Raw genomic sequence first — 13404 nt, forward strand, 5'->3', positions numbered from 1 at the left:
CATCAATAATGGCTGCCCCCTGGTGCCATGCTGACTGGAGTTCCTATCCATCCTGCGTAGTGGCACGTTTGGTGGAAATAGCACCTCAATCATTGTTTACAAATGATAAATCCTCATTACCCATTTGGCTTAATGATTAATTGAGTCGCTACCAACAAGACTGGGTTTGATTGGACAATATGCCCATAAAAACAGGTCTTTCCAGCTGATGAGGGGGTGTTTCAGATGGATATTCATAACGCTGGGCCTCCCAAGTGAGACACGTCAAGGGGTAAAGATGCAAAAGGTACATGTACTGTGACTACATGACAGGACATGCATAAGTGAGCGAGGGCGCTGTTTATTTGGGAAATCATTTTCTGAAATCAGAAATCGTGATTAAAATTTGTCTTTTTCTGCGGGCTCTAGCTCCTCTGATTAATTTTTAATTTCAGAATTTTCAAAATTTCAAGTGAAGCCAGCATTTAATTTATTGAAATAAGGTACGAATCAGAACAAACATTTTGGAAATGTGAAGTTTGAGTTTTTCAGTCAATATCCACACTCATTTTTGTGTGTACACAAGAAAATCACAGCTTGCTCTGCATTACGCTTGTACATAAAACATCTCGAACTATCCCTGCTTCAAACCAAGTTTTCTTTCCTTTGAAGAGTCCGATAGAATCCAAATTTACCTTTACATGTATATATCGAAATGTTTCTAATGACATTTTCTCCAACTTCGCTTCTAGAAGAAAATAGCAAACATAGTTGAAAGGTTTATGAGCCTCGATCCCTGTAAAGCAGACCTACAGGACCAAGCCCTACATTTATGCACATTGTAGACCACACCCATGGTCGCTATGCGCTAATGACAGCCATAATGCCAGTCAGCTTGGTAGCTGGGGCAGGCAGTACCGGTATGGCGCCTCCTGCAGTTTTTATGGACAAAACGTTTAGAAATGAAAACAACACTACGGCCTACAGGCCCAGAATCAAGATGTAATAGGCCTACATGTTCATGTACCCACCAGAACTGTGGGGTCTATCATCCAGCCATGGAGGTAGGACAAGACCTCCATGATCCAGCACTCGCGGCAGTCTCCCGTTCGTAGGAGCGCGGCGGACGGGACGAACATTTCAGGCAGCATAAATAATCTTACGAGTTACAGCCTCGCTAAATCACCAAATAACTTGAGATATCCGTGTATCTTCTCAGTAATTACATGATAATAAAATTCCACTTTCCTTTTCAATTCTAAAAAAAAAAACATTAAAAACCGTGGATTATTGTAGCCATGGCCTGACATGTGCCTCAGCTCAGATCACCAGTGCATCTCGTGATGCGCGAACTGTCGACACGTCACATGCGCAGCACGCGCGCAGCTCGCAGCTAGCCATTCAAGTACTTAATGATAGCGCCCTCAAGGAAGGTTTCGTTCAACGGAAAAATCCTTCGGTGCATCGAAAAGGGGTTCTTTTTTCAAGCCCGTTTAGACTGTTGTGTATTTATTTTGATTTTTGTTCAGAAAGATGTTTTTAAAAATATTATTGATATATCAAGGTTATAGATTAGATTCTAGCGTCTTTTATTTTTCAATTAAGTACCAAAGTCTGAACTGCTTTTTTTTTTCAAAATAAAACCTTTACATGGGCTGTAGGTGGTGCCCATCGTTAAAATGTGTGGCCAACATTTGGCTCTCTGGGAACTTTCACAACATCAATAGAATAAGCAGGGAGAAAGGAATAACATGAATTATTACCTATTTCACCATGTTGACATTTATTGATGTGGCACAGAAATAAAAAAGACATCTCCACACTGCATTAAAACCCTGGGGCGAGGTATGTATTTTTCTACACGGTCTCGGGAGCGGCCTCGCCAGGTGAGTCCGTATCATTTCTCAGGGTTACAGAGACCTGAGTCCGTCTTAAAAGTTATATAAATGCTTCAGTGATTGTCCCCTAGCCTCGACAGCTCTTAAAAACCACCAAAAGTACATCTCAGTACTGTGGGGGGGGGGCGTAATCCCAGGCTATCCTGATTTGAGGGGGGGGGGGCTTGCCACACGTCAGCCAAGCCGCACCACCACCACCAACCCCCCCCCCAATAACACTTCAAAGATAGCCGAAAGAGGCCTCTGACAAGTTCCAGACAGCTGTCACTGATAAGAAACATTCCACTGTCTGCCCCAGGCACCGTTTTGTAAATAATCCATTAGATTGTACACAAGGGGCCACTTAGCACACAGTCCTATGGGAGTTACATTAAATCCTGTTTCTCAACTCAGCTTGATAAGCCACTACGCAGACCGACGCCAGCTAAATGAAACTTTAATTAATTACATTTTTAACCCCTTCTTTGCCACACACTGTGACAATTGACATCACGTGCTCAAAAATGTTCTAAAGACGAGATTCACCGAGGAGTCGATCCCAAATAAAGCCTGAAAGTAAGAGGTCACGCAGCGGGCTTCCGCAAACCCCGCGGGGTCCGCCAATGGGGATTTTACACGGCTGCGGCCGTCCTGTCACGTTCCATATATTCTGGAAGAATAAATCCTGAGGCCACCCCATGAAACATTCATGCTGGAATTTTACCTTTGACTTCCTCAACCAATATTTAGGAAAAGTCACCCCAGTGGAAATGGGTAAAAAAACGAATTTTACTACCTTTTACGTCCGGCGATATCGTACCTAGATCTATCCGTGTTCATGCTCGTTCATTTTGTTACGTGAAAATGAGATTGTAAAAGGTTGCAAACAGTTTTACCTACCTGTAGTCGATGGATTCCGTGTTCCATTGATTTGACTTAACGCAGTTAGTGTTGTGAGCAAAAGTTAGATAAAATATTAGAAACATTCGTAAAAGTAGCTTCATCGCTCTAAGTTTATTACCTTATAACCACCTGCAGCCACGTGAAAAATGTCCGTCTAGTTTCGGCTAGTTTCGACAGACTACCATAAAATTTTAAACCGTAAATGTTCATCTGCCTGCAAGACCGCTGCGCTAGCCCGTTTAGATTTTCGGAGGGGATGGGTCAATTTTGGCAGGATATTTCTCTTTAAGGTCAGGTATTTTTTCACTTTCTAAAAATTAGTATACTGGTAAATGATTTTCAAAGCCCTTTTTCCAAGTTGGATTTTTAATTAAAGAAGTAACTGGAGAAACACAAGTTACAAATTCTAAAATGTTTGCACGTGATTTTTCCTATACCAGGGTTCCGGAAGCGCGCCATCAAGGGTCAACTTTGAGGCTCTATTCATAATGGATAAATTAATGACGCGTGAAAATAACTCCCTGCGCCTAAAGTTTTAAAGTCTTTCATTCGAAGGATAGATATGCGTCGGGGAGATGTTACTTTAATGTTGTTGTTGTTGTTATTTTTTTACCCTGCTCGACGTGTATATTGTAGTTAGGCCTAGTGTTTCCTCCGAAAGCTTGAGAAAAAATACAAGCGTAGTCGGATGGGACTTACTTTGGTATCAGGTAATGTGTTTTTCCCTTCTAGGCTCGTAAGGATACCTCTTTATGACAGTTCATGTAGTTAGTTCCTGCAAAACCCTGACAAGGAGGTGGTGCGTGATCCTGTTCCGGGAACAGTGTTCTTGAGTCGTGTTCCAGCCGTTCGAGCGCGAGAACAAGAAACTCGTGTCAAGAACAGGCAGCCCAAACTCGACCTTTAAGTTTGTTTCCAGTATATTAATATTACGATCATTTTAACGCAAGCCTGGCAACAACGATCGAAGGTTGGGAAGTGGCCCCGGCTGGAGCTTATTGTCGTGAGGGAAGGAAAAATTCCAAATTCTACGGAGCCGCTAGACGGGGAGGCTTCAATATACATTCTACATGAATCCTTGTTCACTTTCTAAGCATGGACGTATCTACACGTTAGCCATTTTTTTGGCACTTCTTCCAGGAACTTCATATTGATTATGTCATAATAGATAGGTCCAGGTTCCCGGGGTCTATTTGTTGATGAAGGGACAAGGGTTGATCCTAGGTCCCTGGCTTTGTAACTCTTCATGAACGTGAGTGATTGGTTAATGCTTAGTTTTTTTGGTTTGTCAACTCCAAATAGGGCCACCTGGCATTGCAGCTACACGCACCACCAATCGATTGGTGGTTGTCGAGGAGAACGCATCCATAGATGATAAATGTTGGAATCTTTTTTCCATGCTTGGTGATTTGATTATTTCCTCCGCTATGATTTAGAGAGCAAAATAAGCACTTTCCCGCTAAGCGACAGGGATAAAGATATCAACATTTTCGAAGTTAGAGATGTCAACAGCAATGTTTCTTCATTAGTTAGTGTCTCAGGGTGATTGGTATCCTGGAATTTATAAAGAACAGTAAAATAAATCAATTATGAAAATCAGACATGGTATCAATAATTGTTATCGATTTTGATGAGTCTATTTTATGCCAGTGAAGGTAAAACCTTTCCATTCTGCGGATATTTGTTTCTGCACAAGCTGTTCAACATTTATGGTAAACTAGGTTCAGTTATCAGGGCTGATGGGTAACATTATTTGCATTAACTTTTCGACCACAATTGTGTAGTTAGCTCGATTCAAATCAGTGGGACCTGCGTTTCTTATACAGTATAAATCTATGATGGCTCATCTTTTCAAGATGGATTTGTTTGCGGAGGTCGTAGCAGTAACTCCATATTGGAACGGTATAAGATAAAGTACTGATTAACAAAGGAATAATTGGCGGGTATTACACCGCCCAAAACACTGCACAAGAATCAATGCATTGTACATGAATTGTTTTAGGTTATATGATATTCGCTTACGTGCGGCTCACGAAATCTTGTTTAATCTACTTTTTTGACGTAGTTTGGTTGCAGAAAGCGTGCAACCTACTACAATAGACACACATGTACATATTTCTTTCCTGCAGAGATTGTATTGAATTGATTGTACTAAACTTTTATCCAGGCGTTCAAAATGCAGGTTTGTCTGCTCTTGTATCGTGAATGGTCTAACATGGCATCCTGTGTGTCCTGTACTATAAATCCTGTTTCCACAATACAGCTTTCCTTTCCAAGCTCACATGCGACAATCAATTAAAGTGGGTGTTGTTATGACGCGCTGACTGATCAAAGTCCGTACCCTGCCATCGAATGTTACGGCTGCAGCTTGAAATGACGTGCGCCTTTGTAAGCCACTGCCTAGCGGCTGCAGCAAAAACATATCAACCGGTTCGTTTAACTGCTAGCCATAGCCAAGCATTTGGAGACGCAGCCTCGTATCGCACTGAAGTTGAAGGTCGCCAACCTGTGATATTGTTGTTTACAATAATACAGCGACACAAACACATAGACTCCGTGTATACGTGACCCGACACATAGCTGCCTACTAGCTTTGGACGCCATTTTGTGGATCGCTAAAATAATTCTCCTTCCAAAGAGAGATATCTTTACCGAAAAAAATTCACCGTCGCACAACCATCAGGTACGATTGGTAAGTTGACGAACGTAGAGGCTCAATAAACGTTCTGGATTGGCCATGGGAACAACAATATGTAAGGCGCTCTCTGTGATGAAGCAAACGTGCAGTGATTGATGCTTGCCAAAGCACAACAAGGACAGTGGTGGACATGTTGTTATGTGGTAATGTTATTCATTCTCCATCGGGAAGTGCAAAGGGCATGGTGTGAGTTAACATGGTCATGGCAGTTGGGGAAGAGGAGGGGCGTGTCAGCAATATCCCCAAGGGGGAGGGAAAGCTTAGCCCTTTTTTTAAAGAAGCTCGCTGGTACCTTATGGACGGGACGGCCGATGGGTTGAACAAGACACATCGACTCACCTCAGCCTAATTCGATTTTTAGCTGTGTGGAGTGGTTATGTCAGGTTATGAATGTACCAACCTATTCGTTGCTTCATCAAGTACTGATTAGGCCTACTGTATTGAAATACACGACTAACTTAAAGTTAATGTATGAGTGTTACACTGTAGACGTTGGTGGAATTGGGAGTCTGAACACACACCGCACACTTTCTGGTGAATGGGGATGGGCCGCCAAATTATCCAAGCGCCGCGCCGTACGGCGCACAACACCACTGTGTGTTATTCATAGGTCATTTCAATATCAAAACTTTTAAACGTCAAAAGTAAAGAAAGACACCTGTAAAGCTCAATTTTTCTATGAGGTAATGCACAACAGTTAATCTTTTTTGATGAACGGGTGTCGCCGATACCACTTCTTTTATTTACCCAAAGACGCAGGCAATCTCCCCCCCCCCACTGGCTTGCATGAATTTAAACCAGAGCTTTGGTTAGCACCCTGCTTGATGAAGGAATATTGCTACAGGAAAACCTGTCGGGGCTCTATTTAAATGATCTACAGGATTTTACCCTGAGAGCATTTGACGTAAAACGATGTATTTACCCATGGATGGTTTTCATACACATTAGTAGACTTAATCGGTATCAACCAACTTTCGTTTCATTTATCGATGGTGAATAATGTTGATTTTCATTCAATTCAAGACCTTTTAATGGTTTTCTTCGAACCAGAAAATGGCGACAGGATCAGCAGTTAGTTCAGCTCTAGAGACGATCAGCAGGCATCATCTTGAATGCCCCATTTGTAGTGAGAGATTCCAACGACCCAAGATACTGGACTGTCTGCATAGTTTCTGTGAGCAATGTCTGCTGACATACTGCAGCACGAAGCACCAGGGCTGTACAGAGATTCCTTGCCCTGTGTGTCGACAAGAGACACAACTTCCACAGGCGGGGGTCAGAGGCCTGAAAACCAACTTTTATCTGATCGGTCTGGTTGAGGAGATTGAACTACAGGAAAAGTTGGTGTGTTCGGGTGAGACGAAGCTGCTCTGTGAGACATGTGATGATGGCAAAGAGGCAACGCATCGCTGTCTGGATTGCGAACAGAATATCTGCACTATTTGTTGTAAAATACACCAACGATTTGCTATCTCACCGGGCCACACGATATCTACTGTGGAAGACATTCGCGAAAGGAAGATAACATTGAAAACCAAATCTGCAATAGCGCATCCGACATGCACGACCCACGAGGGTGAAGTGACGCGATTCTTCTGCACAACTTGTGAGACATTAATCTGCCGAGATTGTACTGTGATAGACCACTGCAAACCGCAACACACATACATTGATAGAAAACAGGCCACTTCAACATACAAAGAGTCATTAGCTGACTTGTTTTCCCCCCTCGAGAAGATACTGAATGAACTCCAAGAATCTCTTGAGATAGTTTCAAAAATGAAACACGACCTCGATATCAGAGTAGAGAACGTAATTTCAGTAGTGCATACCAAGGCAGCTGAGATAAGAGCAGAGGTCACTGCTCAAGAAAATTGCATCATCCATGAAATCACAAATATCCAAAGCGATCGTCTGCAACAACTGGCAGAATATGAGAAAACAATGAGTATGGCATCGGAGAGAATACAGCATTCATTGGAGACAGCAAGAGAGGTGACAAGGACGGCAGCAAATAGTGAGTTCCTCTCACTCTACGCAACAATCAACAAAGACTTGAAATTGTTGGCAGGTCAAACTATTGCCAGAGTTGACAAGAGGCTAGGATTTCTGAAGTTCAAGCCGTGTGAGGGCGTAAGTGACATTAGTCTGGGCAAGGTGGTGACGGAAGGAAAGTGGGAGCAGCGATGTGTGTTTGGTCGCGAGGGAAGCGGTCTAGGAGAGTTCAATTGGGCTTGGGACATTGCTGCTCGTCAGCCTGATGAGATTACAGTGGCTGACTGCTACAAAAACCGAGTTGTGATCTACAGCATCGATGGTAACCAGAAAACCCCAATCCCGATGGAAAAAAGTAAGTTTGGATAGAAACTGCTCATAGTGATACGCTGGTGCTTTGTTTATCTTAAACAAATTCATGATTTATTTTTGAATTACGATGTCAAACAATAGTGTATCCTGTCTAATGACTTTTGTGTTGGGGGGCAAATTCAAAAGCAAAATGCTTATTCAACAAGATGGTGGGGAGAAAAATGTCGAAAGCCTTAGGCCTACAGGCAGTCCCAACTCCCTTGCTTCAATTTCGTGGTGTTGTTTTCTAAGGGTTTGTTCATGTTTGATAAATACTTATAAATACACTGATTACTTTCTTCTTATTCACCTATGACGTAATCTAATACAAACAGGCTAAACAACCCGTCGGTTGGAGGCAAGTTGCCGCCGCTGCATACGCCACTGGTGTCAAGCCACATAACAAATCTAAACGCTTTTGGCAGAGTCACATGGTACCCAGACGGAGGAGGCTCTAAGAGAAAAAAAGGATTGACATGTTTATTTTTCCAGATATTGCAGCATATTTTATTCAGAGAATTTCCCCAAAAAGACTACACGGCGGTTTAATTGTACAATGCCTGGATTCTTAAAAACAAACCCAGTGAACCTAAATTCCGGATCAAACTTTTTTTTAAACATTCAGGCAAATATGTCATATAACAACAAAACAGATATGCGCTTCCAATTCACTGCAACAAATGTGGGACACGTTGCATCTGCACAATGGTTCATGATCAACGTTTCCTCCCGTAAAGGCTCAAAGTGCATTTCTGTTTTTGTGAAGTATCTATTTGCCAGCGTTCCTTCATCCATTTTAATACTATGCAGCACAGGTAGTGGGCGGTAACGAGGAGAACGCCCTCTTGCTTCTAATTTTGACGGAAAATTTACTTTCTTTTCCTAAAGTTCGTTGCCACACGACCGAGTGTTCTAGTGTATAAATATTACGAACATTTTAACGCAAGCCTGGCAACAACGAAGGTTGAGAAGTGACTCCGGCTGGGCTTATTGTCGTGAGGGAAGGAAAAATTCCAAATTCCACGGACTCGCTAGACAGGGAGGGGGAGGCTTCAATATACATTCTACATGAATCCTTGTTCACTTGCAATGCATGGACGTAGCGAAACGTTTAGCCGTTTTTTGTCACTTCTTCCAAGAACTTCATATTGATTGCTTCATAATAAATAATTCCAGGTTCCTGGGAATTTATTTTGTCGAAAAAAGGACAAGTGTTGATCCTATGTCTCTGGATTTATAACTCTTCATGAACGTGGTTGGTTGGTTAATGCTTTTCTGTTTGTCTTTCAACTCCAAACAGGGCCACGTGGCGTTGCAGCTACACGCACCGGCAATCGCTTGGTGGTTGTTGAGGATAACGCATCCCACGTGAAAGTCTTTGACAAGGACAATACGCTGGCTTTCCAGTTCCCCACAGTGCCACCGAGTGAGGTCGGTAAGACCGCAGTGAACCCCCAGAGTGTAGCTGTCAAAACGGATGGGACCATTGTGGTTGGTGATATCAAGAGAATGGTGCTGACCGAACACAGCCCCACTGATGGGGAACTCAGGAGCACCATCCCAGTCAAGATTAAACCTCGTTATGTGGCTGTTGACAGCAATGATCGAGTCGTAATCAGTGACTGTGAACAACAGTTAGTCGGGGTTGTTAGTGCGAATGGTGATACACTGTTCACCATCAAACCTACCATCGATGGTGAGGTAGTTGAATACTGTACTGGTGTATGCGCAGATAGCACAGGCATCTATGTTGCAATGCATAATGGCAGTTACACTGGTCATATCCACCACTATGACCCTCAAGGTGGCTTTCTCCACTGCATCACAGAGGGTCTGCACTATCCCCTGGGAATTACATTCACAGCAGATGGGCAACTGGCAGTTGGAGACTACTACTCAGTGAAGATTTATGACTTTGTTTAATGTAACACAAACAAATCGATTTCCTTCCGCTTTGGGAGGAAACAGAAGTAGCATTAATCAGAAACGTTGCTATGTGAACAACAATGACATTCAATTTCATGACTTGTTTTTTAAATAGAAAATTATATCCACAAATGTTTGTGTAGGCTTACTGCGTAGTAGAAATGGAAAGCAAACTACATCAAAATTTCACTGAGATGGGATTCAAAAGTATGGGAGCTACATAAAGTGCTTATCATTTAAACAAATTTCCTTTTTCAGTTTTGCATTGTTAACTATATTTCCTTACGACATATGAATTATCGTCATAGTCCATTTAACAGTAGTAAATGTATCCCAAAATTGGTGAGTTATACCTACCGTTAGCGCTCACAGTTTAATGCAAACATCTTGCAGGGGATTATCAAATTGAGGAGAGTATAAAAACTGAAAAATAATATGTGACGTCAAATTGTTCTCATTGAGATTTACATAAAATTTTAATGTTCTCAAAAGCTTACTTTGTGTGAGTAGTGGGATAGCGAAGGTCTCATCATTTAAATAGTGAAGTACATTTGTAAAAGTCGATGTGGAACTCACGTTTGGAGGAATATTCCCCTTATTGGTGTTGAACCGCCATATTCTTATTTGCGGTTGAATGTATATTACAAATTAATACTTCGTTCAAACAGGCCCAATGTCACCATTTGGAGGAGAGTTATATTATTCCATTCCCCTTTGCAACTCCTTTCGAAACAAAAATCATTTCGTTTTCTTTTGAACTCAAATGAAGGTTTTGTTAGAGATTGAAATGATGTTTTTCTCGGTGGCAGAGGCAAAAGCAAAATGAAATGTAGGTTATAAAAGCTTTATTGGCAAATTGCTTAATTTTCGAGGATTTTATTTACATAGTTGTAATTACTGACAGCAACAATATTCCATTTACAGAATATAAACGTTTTCAAAGACTATGCCTAAGTATTATTTAAAGGCAACATGACTTTTTCATTTTTTTATGGGAATGTTTATCATGGCGTAGGTAATTTATGTTGTAACGGTTATTGGCATATCTGTAGGTAAAGTTGTTACTTTTCGGCTGACCTTCTTGAATGTGTACTGCACAAGGAAGGGTTGAACACGCATCTAAACCTCTACCAAATAGAAAAATAATTCCCAAGACTAGTTTTGACAGTGGACAGGTTTACTAGCTTATCCGTATGGCTGTATAGTTGCCCCTTGTATTATGTAGTGATATGAAGTAAGCCGTACGTTATCAGTAATAAAGAAGTCTTGGGGACGTATCAAGAACCAAACCCGTAATACGACACGGATCAAAAACTTCCTTTAGGCTCTCCAGGAAGTTTGTGAGAGAGCTGTTAAAGGGTGCCATAATTGAGGTTGTTTGTAATAATTACTCCTGGTTGTTTGTCTGCGCGTGGCATATGATCTGGTTGTCAGTAACGAAATCGTACAGTCTAAAGGAAAACCCTTTTGGGTATTTCATGACTTTTGTGATAAAATCTGAGGTGTAGGGACATTGCTGTTGCAGTATGAATAAAATGCACGTAGTCTGTGTTTGATAGAAGAGCTTTGCATATCGACTGCTTTCATTTAATACTTTGTTCCTTCAAGAAATGGGATTTTTCCTTCTAGGCTGTAGTCCATTTAGCAGTGAAGATATTGAAACATTTTGTTAGGAAACACAGAATTTTTCAGACCACCCTCATAGGGTTTGTAAACAGGGTGTGAAGTGACATTCGTATATGGAACTCACTCCAGGAAATCTGTAAGGAAAGCAGTATCTTAAACTGAAAATGGCAGAAAATGGTAGGTATGGTGGCCCGGAGGGACATCGGAAATCGTCAAAATTGACGCAATATTTACAACCAAATTCACGAATCGATCTTCGGTTGCAAATATTGACGTCAATATTCCAGACTTTTTTTACTTGTTGTATCCCGAGTCGCAAATATTGCCGCGATTTTTTTTCAGCAAGCAAGGTAGATTGGGCCTGCCCGTCTGTTCATAGCCATGACCGCAGATGGCGATGATAGCATGAACACTTGAGATCAGGCCAAAAAGTAGGTCATTACGCGTACGCGTGAACACACTTCGTTTCCGCCTATCTTGCTGGAAAAAAATCCCGGAAACATTTGGGACCGGATATCCAACGAGTGGTGAATTTGGTCATGAATATTGACGTCAATATTGACGATTGACGATGTCCCTCTTGGGCCACCATTGGTAGGCTCATCGGAAATGTTTACAGATTGCTTAAAAATGGTTGGCTGCTTTTTCACTATGAACATGTTACAAAAGAAGTACGGTGAAATACCAACGGACCCTCATTGTTAGTACACTATCTTTCTTTTGTTAGACGTACAGTAGTGTTTTACACTGAACGTCGAAGTTCACGTGGAGGCAACAATTCCAGTGTTGATGTTATGACGCGCTGACTTATGACTGAGCAAAGTCCATACCCTACCTCCTATGTGTTATGGGTGCAGCTTAAAATAACACGTGAGCCACGAAGTAACACAGCAAGCCGCTGCGTAGCGACTACGGCCAATTAGCATTGACGCGTGTGTTGCTGCTTGTCATAGCCAAGTAATTGGTTTGCAACATTGCATGTAACTAAAATTGGAGGTCACCAACCTGTGACATTGTTCAAAATACTGCGCCATTACGTAGACTCCTGGTATAAGCGGCCCAGCTGTGAACGCCATGTTCCAGGAAGTGGGTCGCTGAAATAATTCTCAATGCAACGAGTGAAATCTTGGCAGAGATATTCCTCGCTACAAAACCATCAACAACTCTCTCTTAGTTTGAGAAACTTAGAATCAACGTTGAAGAGTGGTGAGTACACATTTTATTTACGAGCCAACGTTTAATAATAATAATAATGAATTATTTAAAAAAACGCTTTCCATGTCAAAGACATCTCAAAGTGCTGTACATTAAAATGCAAAAATCAAATTAACTTTAAATAATTAAAACAAAGTAACAGGAGTTACAAAACAAAATAAAAAATTAACAGTAAAAACTAAACATTTAAATTGAAATATTAGCTGATGCTTGGCACAAGAGAACAGGAATAGAGGTGGACAGGCTTTATGAATAGGTTAGTCATTTGTCATCCATTCTCCAGCGATAAAGTAGGGAAAGGATAGAGCGTGTCAGCAATTGCATCACGAACGAGGGAGGCTAGCCCTGGTTCCCGGTTCACTGGTTCTTATGGGTGCGGTGGACAGGGTGTTTTGGGCGTGAAGGACGAAAAGTGGCCACCTGCTTTTCTGCTACCAGAAAAGTAGGAAAGGAAGTTTTATCACGGTTTTTATAACATGCAGTTTTCGACTTTTCTGCTATACCTCAAAAGCAGAACAAACGTTGTTTGGTTGTGCATTTTTGCAATTTTTCTGCTCGATCGCCGGCTGCCAAAAAGTGGCCAATCTGCTTTTCTCCTTTCGAGCAGGCAGAAAGGAGGGTCAGACGTTTTGACAACAACCCTAAATTGTACATTTCTTCATACAAGAGAAGCAGTGGCCATTTGCTTTTGTGCCATCCAAGGGCCATGAACGGGGTCGTGAACCTTTAGTTATGACCTTTCTGTGAGATTGAAGACGTATACCAATAATTACGGTCCACCTATCTTTTGTAATACAAGAATCCAATGTTTCCCAAGCAAGCCTGTGTGTCTAT

General features: G+C 41.6%; 4 protein-coding genes and 1 long non-coding RNA gene across 12 annotated transcripts in view; 2 read left to right on the forward strand and 3 right to left on the reverse strand.

Moving 5' to 3' along the window:
* Positions 1-1304, reverse strand: part of LOC147797973 (uncharacterized) — a 35554-nt gene extending 34250 nt beyond the window's left edge. For all 3 annotated transcript variants that reach the window (XM_087141798.1, XM_087141799.1, XM_087141800.1), the window contains exon 1: positions 1011-1304. In XM_087141798.1, coding sequence (XP_086997924.1) covers positions 1011-1130 — 120 coding nt within the window. In that variant the 5' untranslated portion in view covers positions 1131-1304. The remainder of the gene's footprint in view (positions 1-1010) is intronic.
* LOC147797963 (uncharacterized) overlaps positions 1-13404 on the reverse strand; it is a 236968-nt gene that overhangs the window by 199469 nt on the left and 24095 nt on the right. The window lies entirely within an intron of this gene.
* Positions 1-13404, forward strand: part of LOC147797967 (E3 ubiquitin-protein ligase TRIM56-like) — a 189521-nt gene that overhangs the window by 134532 nt on the left and 41585 nt on the right. The window lies entirely within an intron of this gene.
* LOC147797972 (uncharacterized) overlaps positions 1-13404 on the reverse strand; it is a 224158-nt gene that overhangs the window by 47549 nt on the left and 163205 nt on the right. The gene's annotated exons all lie outside the window — the stretch shown is intronic.
* On the forward strand, positions 4416-11357 carry LOC147797974 (E3 ubiquitin-protein ligase TRIM45-like). 3 transcript variants are annotated; one of them, XM_087141775.1, is made up of 3 exons: positions 4416-5442; positions 6508-7807; positions 9104-11357. In XM_087141775.1, exons 2-3 carry the CDS (start codon positions 6511-6513, stop codon positions 9724-9726), a joined length of 1920 nt encoding a protein of 639 aa, XP_086997901.1. In that variant the 5' UTR covers positions 4416-5442; positions 6508-6510; the 3' UTR covers positions 9727-11357. The 3 variants fall into 3 exon arrangements, with proteins under 3 accessions (XP_086997901.1, XP_086997900.1, XP_086997899.1); XM_087141774.1 differs by having other exon boundaries at positions 4417-5451; XM_087141773.1 differs by lacking the exon at positions 4416-5442 and adding an exon at positions 5462-5600.

Source organism: Acanthaster planci, linkage group LG10 (assembly GCF_054643075.1).
Source record: "Acanthaster planci isolate LZ-2023a linkage group LG10, COTS_SCS, whole genome shotgun sequence".
NCBI classification, from domain to species: Eukaryota; Metazoa; Echinodermata; class Asteroidea; order Valvatida; family Acanthasteridae; genus Acanthaster; species Acanthaster planci.